Source organism: Engraulis encrasicolus, chromosome 18 (assembly GCF_034702125.1).
Source record: "Engraulis encrasicolus isolate BLACKSEA-1 chromosome 18, IST_EnEncr_1.0, whole genome shotgun sequence".
Taxonomy (NCBI): Eukaryota; Metazoa; Chordata; class Actinopteri; order Clupeiformes; family Engraulidae; genus Engraulis; species Engraulis encrasicolus.
In genome coordinates, this window is record NC_085874.1 from 13,877,651 (window position 1) to 13,892,500 (window position 14,850).

A 14,850-nucleotide genomic window follows, 5' to 3' on the forward strand; every position below is an offset into this window, starting at 1 on the left:
GAACACATTTAGCTCTCCGATTCCAAATCCATATTCAACACATACCCAAGTTAGGCATGGTACGGTTTATGTGGACAAACCGAACCTTACGGTTTGCTTCTCACGGCACGGGGCATGTGTAAACCGTACGGTGTCCACGGTTTAAGTTTTTTTTTGTGACCAGACGTTCGACGTGCGCATTGTAGCCCGTATGTTACCACGTGGTTATCATCGCAAAGAAGCGAAACTAAAGCAAGGAGGAGCGGCGTGTACAAACATGGCAAGTGGAAGTGAGGAAGGCGGGCCGCCTAGGCCGGACATAGAGGATGCACCCTCGTCATTTAAGTCAGGTGTGTGGGACCATTTTGGATTCCGCGTCACTTATGATGATGCTGGCAAAAAAAACGTGGATCGAACGGCAACGATATGCAAGCATTGCAAAATGCATGTTCCGTACGCTGATGCAAACACTTCAAACATGGCCAGCCATGTGCGCAGATATCACCCAAGTTTGGTAGTGGAGGGGAGGAGAGGAGCGCCTGCCAAAAAGCCCTTCACCATTAGCGCGGCATTTAAACAACCTCTGGCTGCAGACACCGCCAAGGCCAAATCAATTTCAAAAGCCATTGGCTTATTCATCGCAAAGGACATGCAGCCCTACAGCGTGATGGAAGGTGAAGGCTTCAGAAACATGCTGAAGGTGTTGGAGCCGCGATATGTGATGCCCACTCGGAGATACTTTGGCACGAATGTCATTCCACACCTATATGAAGAGACAAGACAGGATATAGTTAAAGAGCTATCGGAGGCATGCCAGGTAGCGCCACAGATATCCTATAGGAAGACTAGATACGCCATCGCGTATTTCAAGCACGTCCACACAGATTGGCCATATTAGCACAGCCTAAACTCTCCACAGACCCTCCATGACACCTGAAGTAAACTGAAGAATTGAAACGTTGGGATACTTAAAATGTATACTGTTGCTTCGCTGAAATATTGACACGTGTATATCAATGGTAGGGCTCCTTAAAACGTAAGTGTAGACTGGGGTAAAACGCCCAGGAGAGTAATATGCTTCCCACTTAACCTATTTGTCCAAAAATGTAGATAGACCTACAACTAATACTCATTTTAACCATTGCTGTGCATTACGTTGACGGCATGGATATATTCATTGCACCAAATTAAAGACGACAGAGGTGACGTACTGGAAGAGAGATGTACAGCGCAACAAGTTAATTCTATCTGGATGGCTTTAGCGTCACGACTCATTTTGAACACAAGATGGAGCTGTCGAAACCAAAGCAGATGTAGACTACAAGTGAACGTTTATTTGGTATTTTACTGAAATATAAAAGATTACTTTGTGCATTTGTTTATGGGATCTATTTAATTACCTGAACAAGCCTACTGAACTATATTACACATGATTTTAGACCTATGAACATTATAATGTAATGTAATATAATATAATAATAATGTGAATATTCATCACTATGCAGTATCAACATATACTTTCGTTTGGATTTTTTTATACTGTATAACAAACCGACCCTTTCGAAAACCAAAAACTCACTGCAACTGGTTGAGGCAGCAGGCTGCGCTAACATGGCCGCCATGCGCGGACGTTCGACTTGCATGACGGGAACGCGGACGACGCATCTAGGCTCAATTCGAAACGGGAGGCAGTGACTCGATGACTCTCCTCCTACATAAACTGGTTACTGATCAGATAGGTGTAGTTAGCTGATGAGGCAGCCGTTACGAACGGCACGAACGAGTGCGCTGCCTTGCACATTTGATGTTACGGCGATTCTATGGCGGGAGTTACGTTCATCACGTTAGCGCTTAGCTTACGCATGCTATTTGAAAGGTGAATGATCGTCAGACGGCGGAATCGTAAAATAGGCTATAAATAGATCTAGCGACAGCATATTTAGATACTACAATGTTGATTTATGCATTCGATTTTCAATATCTACATACATAAGTGTCAGAATAAAGAGTATGATAAGGTAGTAGCTTGGGTAGTAGCCATGTTTGTTTTTCAGGTTTCCGGTTGAGAGGGAGGTGGCGCACAGCATGTTGGGTACCAAGGCAGCGAAGTCAGCATCTGATGTATCCTCGAAATATCCTCGTTACGCCCACAAATGCAGTCAACTGCCGAGAGAGGAAATAAAGCAATTTTTCGTTTCGATCCACACTTCATGACTCGATGTCCAGTTAGCTCACTGGAAGGACAGCTGCCTTCCCTGTTTCGAATTCAGCCCTAGTCTTCCTGTAGGATATCTGTGGGTAGCGCTGACAACAGATGGATGGACTTCCAGGTCCACGGAAAGTTACCTAACAGTGACCGCCCATCACATTACGCCCCAGTGGGAGTTAAGAAGCTGCGTGTTACAAACGCGCCCGATATACGAGAGCCACACCAGCGAATTCCTGTCCCAAAAGCTGAGAGAGGTGGTGGAGGAGTGGACGTTGGAGAGGGGCAGCGGCAGTATTCCTGTTACAACGGACAATGCCAAAAACATTGTGAATGGCGTAGGTTTGACGGAGGGACTTGGGCCACAGATTTCCTGCTTTGCGCACACCTTCAACCTGGCAGCCAAAAGTGCAATATCTACTGCCCAAATCACACGACTGCTTGTGAGAATCACAAAGGTGGTTACTCTTTTCCACCGTAGCAATACTGCCGCCTTCATCTTGAAAACTAAACAGCACTTGCTGACATTGCCAGACCACAAGTTAACTCAGGATGTGCCAGCTCACTGGAACTCGACATATGACATGTTGGAGTGCTATGTAGAGCAACAGGCGGCCATATATTCCGCCGTGACTGACAAAGACATGAAAAAAAACAAGGACATTATCCTGTTGAATGACGGTGAGACAAAGCTGGCAGAAGGCCTCTTAGAAGTGCTTTAACCGCTGAAGAATGTCACCACCCTCATGAGTACAGAAACATCCCCCTCCGTCTCAATGATCATGCCACTGCAGAGCATGGTGCTGAAAGCAATGGCACAAAGTGCAGCTGACAGTTCTGCCATAAAAAGACTAGCCTGGTCCTGACCATCCCATATACTACCATTTCATTTCGTATTATGGTCTGGAATTTCTTTTCTCTGAAGCGCTTGCAGGAAGCGGGAAGTAACGCCCAGTTCTGGTTTGAATTGATTGGACAGCTCTCACCCAATCGGCGATAGTTACTCATGACGTATCTGTTATGCGCCCAGAGCGAGCGATCACATGACCCGTACAGGAAGTTAACTCACAACAAGCCCATTCCCTACTCTCTCTCGCTAGTTGTTGTGATACAAATGCTTGAAGATTGTGCAGATGGCTGTGAACGATAGCTGCAGGCTCTGCTTTGGAAATTTAAGGATTGATGGATTAATCACGAATTCCAAATTGTTATTTGACAAAAAGGAAGGCAATGTTGCGTCGCAATTATCTAAACTCGGGTTGATTGTAAAGGACACGCCGCAGCGTTCATTCCGGGTCTGTCGCAAGTGCTGCTCCGTTGTCTCACGGCTTCTACAGGACAACTCGATGTTACAGAAATGGCACGACCAGGAGACTGCGGAGGTTTTACAACCCCAAACAGACGAAGCTGCTTCGGCCTCCGCCGACAAAAGGGACCGGGAGCCCACTCCATCCAAAACGCCAAGGCAATTGAAAAAGGCCAGAACATCAGCCGGATTGCCTCCCCCAGCGAGAACCAGCGAGACAGAGGTAAGTTTCACAGCACTATGCCATGCTTAACTGGTAGTATTATGGGATGGGCCAGGACCAGGCTAACTTTGTTGTGTACCACCACATATCCATGGTATGCAGTGCATAAGTTATTGTGTTGATTATGTCAGTCAACCATGTAATACAGGCTACAAGTTGTCATCCTAGTTGCAATGAAAGTGCTTTGATCGTTTCCACTGAAGTCGAAAGATTTCCCCATCCCCCACCTTGGAGTAGCAGTGGGGGATGGTACAGTGATTAGCGCTCTACTTGCACTAAGATCCGATAGGTCTGTTCTGCTATTCTGTACTTCACTCTCGTGATGTTACATGTTTGGACCCACTGACAACTTAATTGGGCTTACACTGTTGGTAAAGTATAGTTTTTGATGTCCCATTCACAGAAGGTGGAGACCCTCCCCCATATAGGCCTACTGCTCAACTTAAACCTACTAACAGGGCTCTAAATTGGCATCAGCCAAATGCTGGTGAAATTTCAATTTTGCTGATGGAAAAAAAGTACTATTGTCTTTGACCCATTAGTGAGAGTGTGCTAGTAAGTTTGACATCAACTAGCTGTTTTGGCTGGTGAAGAACATGTTTAATTTAGAGCCCTGCCCACTACTCACAGATAGACATTAACTTTTTGCTCACCTCCACAGTCATTCAGCCACATGTTTGTTGGGTAAGGGGATGGAGACTCCCAACTGAGATCGCTCCCGGACGTGCGGTCCCAGGTGTTTCTATCACTCCCGGACGTGCGGTCCCACCCGATTATATTTCACGTATTATCATATACTGCCACATACAAGCAATTTAGGGTTAGGTTTAGAGTTAGGGTTAGGTTTAGGGTTAAGGTTAGGGTTATGGTTAGGGTTAGGGTTAGGGTTAGAAACAAAAAACTAACATCAACAACATAACTAGCTCCGTCATATGGCGGTGGTACCGATAGTCTGGCTAGTGGGAGCGAGATGAAATGGGAGCGTCCTGGGTTGGGAGCGTCAATCAGGGAATCGTTTGTTGCCAGCATTGCATTGCACTTTTTCTTTTCCATTATACATATAAGCTCTCAAAATGAGTGATAAAACAAGGCAGTCAGTGCTGTATGATCATATTAAGAAACTATCTGAAGTGTATCAGACAAATAGAATCCAGATTTTGTTTCATAAACCTAAACATTATTTATTATTCTTCATTTACCCTTTATTTAACCAGGGAAAGTCCTGTTGAGTCACAGTGACTTTTCTTCCAAAACAAAACAATATGCTACTGACATATGTCAATCCCAAGATTGAGATACCTGCCAAAGTTACTCGAGAGACTAAATGACTAGCCACAACCCATTTTTGACCAGTTGGCTGGTGTCAAACCCTGCCAACTACTCTTCTGGTATTCTGATTAACTTGATTCATTTGTTAATCCAGTGCTACCCTTTATCTCTTCTCCAGGTTGTTATCAACTACAGTTCTCGGAAGGTGAAAGTGAAGTGCCAGGATGATGTGGCAGGTATTGTCGAGAACTTGGCAAAGAGGAACTTTCGGACTGCAGCCAATCTAATCGCACAAAACAGTGAAGTGATGGAGGAGGTACAAGACCGTGTGTTGGAGGAAGTGGAGGTTGAGTGTCGGACGCTCTGCAACCAGCAAAATCATTTCATGCTGTGGAGGGCAACCGCTACTGATCTTCAATCTTTTTCCTTCCACGACTTACACGCTGACCTGAAGAGGCTGTCCCCTTTCCTGTTCAGCGTGCTCGCCAAAATATCCAAGGACTCCCTACCACACATTTGTGCCGCAGCCTCCATCGCCTTACGGGGAAGAGAGAACCGGTTATCAGCCCTGGCCTACTACATAAATGCTGTGTTGTTATACGGTGGAGCAAAGAAGGCAGCATTCCAGCGACTCTCAAAACTGGGCATCTGCACAAACCATGACAATGCAATTGCCAAAGAAAAAGAACTGGCTCAGCGCTGTGAGAGTCCTGTGAAATCACTAAAAATTGATTTAGAGTCCTTCCTGATCCAGAGGAATATTCAAAGAGGCCTACCATCATCAGGTGAGTTAAGGAAATTATGTGTATGTAAACATTGAATGTCCGTGTTCGGTCTGTTCTCATATTTCTATAGAGATGTCAATGTTGACATTTGTTTTACCTTTTGTTTCCCATAAGGCGCAACGGCACACGCCATCACGACAAGTTCTGACACAACCACCACCAACACAAGCCCGGTCACAGCAATCATCCCTGCCACATCAGCAAGCTCTGCCACAACTACCAACACATCAACAGGCACACCTGCAAGTGCTGAGGGGAATGCCCAGGATACATTCACTTTCAGCGACCTGACCGTAGAAGACATGGATGATTTGGGTGTTGCTCCATTGTCTGCTACGGTTCATCCATCCTCTCCAGCGCCGGCACCTCCAACATACTCCATAGTATTTGACAATCTGGACTTCTACAAGCAGACACATCATCAGTCTGTCCATCACTCCAACAAGTCTATACACTGGATTCACCACATGTGTGTCATCGACAGAGTCAATTCACTCCACCTGGACGAACAAAGCAGTGCAGACGCTTTGATGTCTTATGCCGTTGGCCATTCACTCCCCAATACTGACACGCAAGAAAGTCTACGAAGAGAATATGTCGTCTTGGGTAGTCGCATCCTGACCCAGTATTTGGAGGCATTCAAGAGCTTGGCAAGTGTCGTGATCAAACATATTCCACACCAGTTCTCCGAAGAGATGACCCAGCCCTCTACACATGTATGTTTTAGGTCTATTCACTGTCAAATTGAACCAAACCTTTTACATTGAATGCATTTTATTCTACTAAAAGTATTCATGTCATACTTCTAGCAGTTTTTGACACAACACTACTTCCCTACAGTACCCACTTGGACTTCTAATGAAGAATGAGACCCAAACGGCTGAACTGATTGATGTGCTCCAGCATCTTCATCAACAGTAAATATCTTTTTTTTCAGTTCTCAATACACTGTTATCATAAAATGATGTAGTTGCACTAATTAATGGAAGGAGTTTTACAGTTATGCCTCTTCATTGATAGCTATGTCGTGTGTCCTCAATTCTTTTTATCTTAAGGTATGTCCCAAAACTCCCCGGTGGACCACACAAGATTTTGGTTGGGGGCGACCGCCTGACAGAGGGGAATTGCCGGAATGCCCAGATATGTTTTTTAGAAGGACGGGACGAAGAGGAACGGCTGGAGGGACTTGTCTTCAAATTCGAAGACTGGCATGCCATCCGTAACCTCTTTGAGGTTTGTGTATTCTTAATTAATGACTTCACCCGAACCTCACAGCTCTCGACTAGTTACATCTGAACTTACTTTACTACTGTTGTGAAACGGACAATGATGTCTTTCCTGTGTTGTGTGCATGCTCCAAATGCATTTCTGTATCTTACAGATCTATCATCAGATCTTCTTCGCTGAGGCATCAGCAAAAGACCATGGCACACTAATCGCCAACATGAATCTTTTAAGGTACATGGTCATTACATATAATTATAAGAGTTCAAAATAATTATTATCTTGTTCATTTCTGTTTGTTGAGCTAAACTGTCTTTCTCTCTCTCTCTCACTACATATTTCCCAAGGAGTCTCTCAAGGGAGTCTTTCCTTTACGATGATCCTCGCCAACCCATGACGGTGGCGTGGATGTATGAACTGTGCATGTCCAAGAAAGCATAGCCACCATGAACTAAGGCTGCTTTTCCTCGGGGCCGTTTGGGGAGTGGGGTTATTAGTACCAGTAAATACTGAAAAACAGGTGAGGTGTCTTCTGGGTAAGACAGAGTTTGCATTGAGCACTTCAACTAATACAAATGAGATGCAATGGAAAGGATGACTGTGAGTGTGAGTAATAACCAATGTGAATTTTAAACAATCACGATGTCTGCGTGCTGGGTGTAAGTGTGTGTGTGTGTGTGTGTGTGTGTGTGTGTGTGTGTGTGTGTGTGTGTGTGTGTTGCCATGTCTGTCTCTTTTTTGAGTACTTATTTCTTATGTGGTCAAAATCAATCAAATCTCTGTTGAATGACTTTTGCACACTGACTAAATGTAGTACAATTTGACTGTAATCTGATTTGAGATTCTGCATTAACATTTTTTGCAATTACTGTTGGATAACATTAATATGATTTACAGGTGCAGCAATGCCAAAAAAAGGTCCACGTGCAGCTTACAATGCATATAAGCAATTTGTTGAGATGGACACAACTGCACTGTTCCTTGCTGCAGCTATGGAGCATTTCAAGTTGGATGATGTCACAGGTTTGTTTGACACAATGTTTTGAACCTTCTACTAGATGATTCTGTGATATGTCACAAACAGTGGTGGGAAGCCTGGGTTCATTAGCTGCAATGTAGAGTCCTATATTCCAAACAACCTGGTTTTACTTGTCCAATGCAAAAAGGTTATCGTTTCACCATACAATCAGTTGGTTGTATTGGACGGGTAAAACCACTGACCTCTATACATAGATTGACTCCATATACATAGATAGACTCCATTGGATAAAACCAGGCCATTTGGAATATTGTGAACTACATTGTAACCAATGAGTCCAGGTTACCAACCACTGATTATAATATACTAAATACATCTGTCCTGTTGTGTTATAACATGTCATTACAGCCACTGCTGGAGTTGTGCCAGACCACATTCGACAGGGCGCTGAGGAGGTGAAAAGGACCTGGCTCCATGACTCTGTAGCAGAGGTTGTGGACACGTTCTTGACATTCTTCAACACCTTCATCGTGCCAGCTGCTGTGACAGATGCCGCCCAAGGAAACGCCAAAGAGAAGCTTCCTTGCCGCCAGCCTGGATGTCCAAGGATTTATGTGAACAAAAAGAGCAGAGAGACCCATGAACAGAAGGTCCACCATCTTGTGGTGGCACCTGTACCACCTGCCCAGCCTGCTTCCTCCAGCCTGGTGGACTGCAAGAGGCAGCATTCAGAGGCCCGGCTGTCCTTCGGATTTCTGCTGATGAACATGTTGGACGCTGTAAAGGAGGGAGATGGCGAGCGATTGATTCGCCTTTACAAAGACGCTCTGCTGATTTACAAAGCTTACGGACATACACAGTATGCATACAGCGCATTCCTCTTATCTGTCCAGCTAAATGCCACTTTGTCCCCCCGGCTGGCACATGACCTAACATGGAACAGGTTCTGGAACAGCACTGGTGGCAAAGGAAAAAACATACCCCTTGACCTGCATCTGGAGCACCTTAACAACTTTCTCAAGTCCTACTTGAAGAACAAGGGCTCCAACCTGACAGAAGGCACAGCCATGAGGGTCAGCAGGTCACTTGGTGTCTTAAAGACAATGATGAACCGTGCTGACAGTCAGCTGCAGCTGGCACGTTACAGCGGTGCCCACCATGCACCTGATCGCCAAACTGACATCTACACTTTGCTGGGGGTGTTCAGAGAATCAGGAGTTTTCAAAGACCAACCAGGAAGACACTTTTCTGCCTTTCCTAACTTTGACAGAAATATTCTGTCCAAAATGGACTGGGAGAACCTTCACAAATGGATGAGAGGAAAGCTTAAAGACTGGAGAGGCTTGGCTTTGTAATTTATTGTCAATTGTGTATATAGTGTATATAGTGTATATACTTATTCATGCCTTTGTCACCAGTAGGCTAGACTACTGTAATGCTCTCTTCTCTGGTCTCTCAAAAAAATTAATTGACAAATTACAACTCATTCAAAATTCTGCGGCAAGAATCCTAACAAGAACCAGAATGAGAGAGCACATCTCTCCTGTCTTGGCAGACCTGCACTGGTTACCTGTCTCATACAGAATCGACTTTAAGATTCTGCTGACAGTATTTAAAGCATTAAATGGACTTGCCCCTAGCTATATCTCTGACATGCTCTCTTTTTATGCCCCTGCTCGAGCTCTCAGGTCCACTGATGCCAAGCTGCTAAGCAATCTCTGTCTAGCTCTTCTTCCTCTGCCTTTCCTGCTATTTCTGCCTCTCCTCTATACCTCTCCTTTTAAATCCATCTCTAACAATGATGTTTTTTTCCCATTTGTTAAGCACTTTGAGTTACATGCCTTGTATGACACAGTGCTATACAATTATTATTATTATTATTATAGTTAATAGATTTCATTTGTTTGTCCGGGCCATTTAAATGCTCGCATTTGCACTTTGTGCCAATATCATCTCTTGCACTGTTATGTCTAACTAATCATCTATCTTTGACTGTTTTTTTTTTTGGTTTTTTTTACATCATCATCCTTCAATAGTCTTGTCTATGCCATAACTGTCCAATCACCAAGCTTTTGGGGCACCTCTGAAGTTAAGCAACAAAACATGGAATCGATTGTGTTCCAGGTTTTCTTGTCTTTAAGTATTTGCACTGAAACGAACATCACCTTTTGCTTTTAGTTGTGTCTAGCTTACCATTTTACCTTGTACTGTGAATTTACCTTTCTGAAAATGTGACTGTAGTTCTTCAAAAGTCAATGTACTTAAAATGAAGCATTTGCACTAGTATCAATGCCAACATCACCTGTTAACACTCAGGCCACTTTACAGTAAAGCCATTTTGTACAGTTTGTCTACCTGTTATGGGTTTTGCACATCTTTAATTTATTCAGTATTTTTATGTGAACACAAATGTATGGGAGTTGTGTGGAACCAAAAAGGTTTATCTCTCTAAACATTCCATATTGCACCATTTGCACTTCATCTTGCATTTTACTGTGTTGCCAATAAAGGCCATATTTTTCACTGTATTCTTTATACTTGCAGCGTTTTTATTTATAACAGTTAAACTGCTACACTGTCTGTCTACATTTACAATACTGTAACACCTCTCTAACCTGTGTTGTGGCAAAAATGTCCTACAAGAAAGTTTTCCAACCATATTTTTTTTTTATTAAAGACAATTCAAATTAAACAAAGAAGAGTGGGGCGGGGTGTTTATACAATATATACATAAATTTAAAAAACTAAAACATACACATATGTTAATACTCTGACTCAGAGCTAGTGACATGGCTGCTGAGTGGATCATCTGTATCATCAGCTTCGTCATAGTAGCCAGTGTAATACAAATCTGGGAGAGTGTGTCTTTCCCCTGCATCAGACTGCTCATCCTCAAGCTGATCTGTGTCCACATCTCCGAATACATCGCTTATGATCTGTAAAACCTCTCTGGCATGCTCTATTCTGAAAACAGGAATGTTGGCTAGAATGTAGGGCAGGTCAAATATATACTGACAGTTGTTCAACACAGAGTCCACCAGTTTTTGACTGAATCCAGTGCATGCTTCAGGTGAGGTGAAGAGGTGAGCTGATGGACTGATCAGGCTGTCTCTGTATCCATTCAGCATGTCAACAATCAAGGACTTGTCCTCTGCAGTAACATGCCTTGATCTCAGGTTCACTGGCTTACCCTGAGTCTGTTCATAATCTGGTGTGGGTTCTGTGCATGTGCCCGATGAACAAGGACAGACAGTTTGACAAAATGTGCAACACTGGTGCATTGGCTCAACACCACAGGGCTCAGCTTCAAAATGTGAGAACAGTACTTTCCTGACACATGTCGTTTTTCCGAGGTTGAGCAGTTCTTTCACTTCCTTCTCCGCCTTGTAATTCTGTCCCATGTTGTAAATGATGCCGTGTGCTGACTGACCATTTCTTCCAGCCCTCCCCACCTGCTGTATAACAGACTCAAGGTCCCCTGGAACACCATACATAATCACATGTGATACATTTGGGAAATTCAAGCCCATCCCCAAAGCTGTTGTTGCTACAACAACGCGACAATTCCCTTCCCCCCGCAGTGAAGCCAGCACTCTGTCCTTGTGTTGGGGGAGGGTCTTGCTGTGAAACATACCAATTAAGAGGTTCTCACTTTTACAGTCTGAGTCACAATCCACCCAGGCATGTTGTTGCAGTTCAGCCTTCAAGTACGCAAAAACTCTTCCCACCTTTGGCATAGTCTGACAGTAAATTATTATTGGCTGCATAGTTGATCCCTTGCCTTTCACAAGTTGAACAACCCAGTCAAGGCAGTCCAGTTCATATCTGGGCACATTCTTCAATCCCAGACGGATGTTGGTCTTGTTGGGACTAGCAAGGATGTGCACGGCATTGTCCATGTGAAGTAGGCTGGTGACGCGATCTCTGGACTTGATGTCTGCAGAAGCAGTCAACGCCAGTACAGGTGTACCTGCCAGTCAGAGATATTTTCAAAATTAAATCAAACCCAAAACAGCATGTAATATTGCATTTCATTATATATTCTAATGTAGTTGGACTATGGAGATAGTGTCGGTGTGTTCTCCAGATCTACACAAGTTCTTAAAGAGCACTGAGCCAGGTTCTTAATATGCAGTCATTACACACACACACACACACACAATGTGTGACTTAGCCTTGAATTGATGAGGTGGTCACAGATTCTACAGTACAGAGGAACACCCTCCAGAAATAAATAAGATGCTCCCATTTCCTTCCACATTATAGCAGTAGTATGTGGTTATGTGGATACTTAGCTATCAAACACCCATTGTGTAAGCCACATGGATAGAACTGTACATTTACATTACAATTAATAAAAGTGCGCCGAATATTATGTAAAACAACCAAAGGACAAATGCGTTGACATGACGGGCATTAACAACACAGATGAGTCATTCAACTCACCTTCCTTCGTGATAGATCTCAGTTCTCCGAGCTTTGCAAAACTCTCCCGGAATGCAGTCTCGCCTGTCGACACCTCACCCCTAATAAGACAGATGCAGAGCAAATTTATTCATGACGCCACGTGAATACTCTTGATTTAGTACAAGTAACGTTGCAGCGGTTGTAAAATGTTAACTTACCATTTGTACGTGAGATGGACTTCATCCACAACGACACCGAGAATGTTGTCTCTGTAAGCAGCTGATGATAGCATACGTCGCCATTTAGAGTTCAGCAGCCAAGACTCTGGGCTTCCAAAGACCAAACTGAAGCGTCCATCTAAGATGTCCTGCTCTTCATGCACGCCGAGCTGTGCTACACTAACTCCCAATTTCCCTGCTTCCATTATTTGGTCCTCCATTAAAGCCAAGAGAGGCGAAACAACAACAATGGGGTTCAACTCAGTGCCATTGCGTGTAGCCAACTCCTTAGCTACGAGTGGAGCTAGCTGAAAAATGAGGCTCTTCCCGAAACCCGTTGGGAGCAAAGCCACGACATCTTTCCCTTGGATGAAATTAATCAAGGCATCCTCTTGCTCCGGTTTTAACACACTGATGTGTGGAAATCTACTCAGAACGGCCTGGATAGCTCCTCTGGCATCTGCCATCGTTGGGGTTGCTAGCTACAAACTTCGTCATCGTCATCGTCACGAGCGCCCTCCCCCTTTCGCCCCCACCAACCCGTCTCTTCGTTTATTGGCTGCTTTCTGGAGGGGGGGCGTTCTGTTACAATTCTACCGAGCAGAATGCTCCACAGAAAAGCAAGGCCAGACACGTAGTGGAGGCAATCCTTGTCCGGAAGTACGTGGATGGTCTCGCGAGGCTATAAAAAGACGCCAAGGCAGCCATCAGCAAGGATCTCCAAAGCAGATACAGTGATCTTAGCCTTCAGGACTATCTACACTCGCCTCCAAAAGAGTTGTCGCCTATCCATCTGTTTGGAATAACAGCTAATAACCTGACTTTCAATTAATCACTTGGCTTCAGAAGTCACTCATATGAAAGCTACAACCCTCCCGAATGAAAATGTATGTACAAAAATAAATTACATGCACCAAAGAAAGATTGACCCTTTATTGAACACAGACAGGGCAGATTTTCACAAGACAAAAGTTTTGTCGCCTATCGAACATAATGTGAAAATGAGCAGATAAGTCACTTCAAAACACTTCAAATACGCAGATTGGGTGTCATACTTAATCACTGAATCACTCTCACCTCCCCAGAAAATCGACTTTGGCCTTAGGTGTATATTTAGGGTCATTGTAATCATGGAAAGCAACACAATGAAAATCAATGGAGTTCAATGAGAGATGTTGACATATTTGCTATTCGTAGAGCAATACATGTTTAACTTCATGATTTAATCAATGATAAAAAGCCCTCAAACACCTGCAGCATGCATGCAGCTCGTCATAAGAGCTGTATCTGTACCATGTTTCACTTTATGCACCATTTCTCATTTTTCATATTCTTCATCTCCAACACCATATTGTTTTGATGCTATCAGTTCTAATGGTTGATCTTGGGATCTTGACTTCAGAGTATGAGTCCCATTAGCCTTCATTTTGTCAGAATTAGGCCTGACATACTCTTGGCTGGCTTTTTTGGGACAGGACAGAGAGACTTCTTTGGTGTTAAAGGTGAATAATTTGGAAAAAATACATGGTGCATAAAGTCAAACATGGTACGGATACAGCTCTTATGAGGAGCTGCACGCATGCTGCTGGTGTGTGAGGGCTTTTATCATTGATTACATCATGAAGTTAAAAATGTATTGCTCTACGAATAGCAAATATGTCACCATCTCTCATTGAACTCCATTGATTTTCATTGTGTTGCTTTCCATGATTACAATGACCCTAAACATACACCTAAGGTTAAAGTTGATTTTCTGGAGAGGTGTGAGTGAATCAGTGATTAAGTATGACACCTGATCTGCGTATTTGAAGTGTTTTGAAGTGACTTATCTGCTCATTTTGACATTATGTTCGATAAGCGACAAAACTTTTGTCTTGTCAAAATCTGCCCTGTCTGCGTTCATTAAAGGGTCAATCTTTCTTTGGTGCATGAAATGTATTTTTATACATACATTTTTATTCGAGAGGGTTGTAGCTTTCATATGAGTGACTTCTGAAGCCAAGTGATTAATTGAAAGTCAGGTTATTAGCTGTTATTCCAAACAGATGGGTAGGCGACAACTCTTTTGGAGGCGAGTGTACACAGAGCCACAGCACTAGACCCAAGGTTCAAGTCCCTGCCTCATCTAGATGAAGCCTGTGTTGACAAAATCTGGGGTGACCTCACAATAGAACTTGTGAACCTCGAAAAGCAGGTAGGCTATTCTGATGTTCTATACATATAAAATAGGCCTAGCTTAAATGTTATTCATCAT

The 14,850-nt window shown here is 43.6% G+C and overlaps 2 protein-coding genes across 2 annotated transcripts; one reads left to right on the plus strand and one right to left on the minus strand.

Moving 5' to 3' along the window:
* Positions 1–3,531: 3,531 nt before the first annotated feature.
* On the plus strand, positions 3,532–8,455 carry LOC134468796 (uncharacterized). Its single transcript, XM_063222668.1, has 8 exons — positions 3,532–3,714; positions 5,162–5,768; positions 5,883–6,484; positions 6,609–6,685; positions 6,824–7,001; positions 7,150–7,226; positions 7,340–8,015; positions 8,380–8,455. The coding sequence occupies exons 1-7, from the start codon at positions 3,532–3,534 to the stop codon at positions 7,431–7,433; spliced, it is 1,818 nt and encodes a 605-aa protein (XP_063078738.1). The 3' UTR covers positions 7,434–8,015; positions 8,380–8,455.
* Positions 8,456–11,518: 3,063 nt separating this feature from the next.
* On the minus strand, positions 11,519–12,740 carry LOC134468797 (putative ATP-dependent DNA helicase Q1). Its single transcript, XM_063222669.1, has 4 exons — positions 12,597–12,740; positions 12,418–12,497; positions 11,753–11,941; positions 11,519–11,592 (listed from the first exon to the last, which is right to left on the minus strand). Exons 1-4 carry the CDS (start codon positions 12,668–12,670, stop codon positions 11,519–11,521), a joined length of 417 nt encoding a protein of 138 aa, XP_063078739.1. The 5' UTR covers positions 12,671–12,740.
* Between the last annotated feature and the right edge of the window lie 2,110 nt (positions 12,741–14,850).

Excerpts from the sequence above, each read along its gene's own strand:
- LOC134468796 (XM_063222668.1), top strand. The coding sequence starts at position 3,532 with ATGTTACAGAAATGGCACGACCAGGAGACTGCGGAGGTTTTACAACCC. Across the intron at positions 6,686-6,823 it reads CTCCAGCATCTTCATCAACA|GTATGTCCCAAAACTCCCCG; the intron begins GTAAATATCTTT and ends TTTTATCTTAAG. Across the intron at positions 7,002-7,149 it reads CCATCCGTAACCTCTTTGAG|ATCTATCATCAGATCTTCTT; the intron begins GTTTGTGTATTC and ends TGTATCTTACAG.
- LOC134468797 (XM_063222669.1), bottom strand. The coding sequence starts at position 12,670 with ATGCTATCATCAGCTGCTTACAGAGACAACATTCTCGGTGTCGTTGTG. Across the intron at positions 12,498-12,596 it reads GTCCATCTCACGTACAAATG|GGGTGAGGTGTCGACAGGCG; the intron begins GTAAGTTAACAT and ends CTGTCTTATTAG. Across the intron at positions 11,942-12,417 it reads GAGATCTATCACGAAGGAAG|GTACACCTGTACTGGCGTTG; the intron begins GTGAGTTGAATG and ends TCTGACTGGCAG.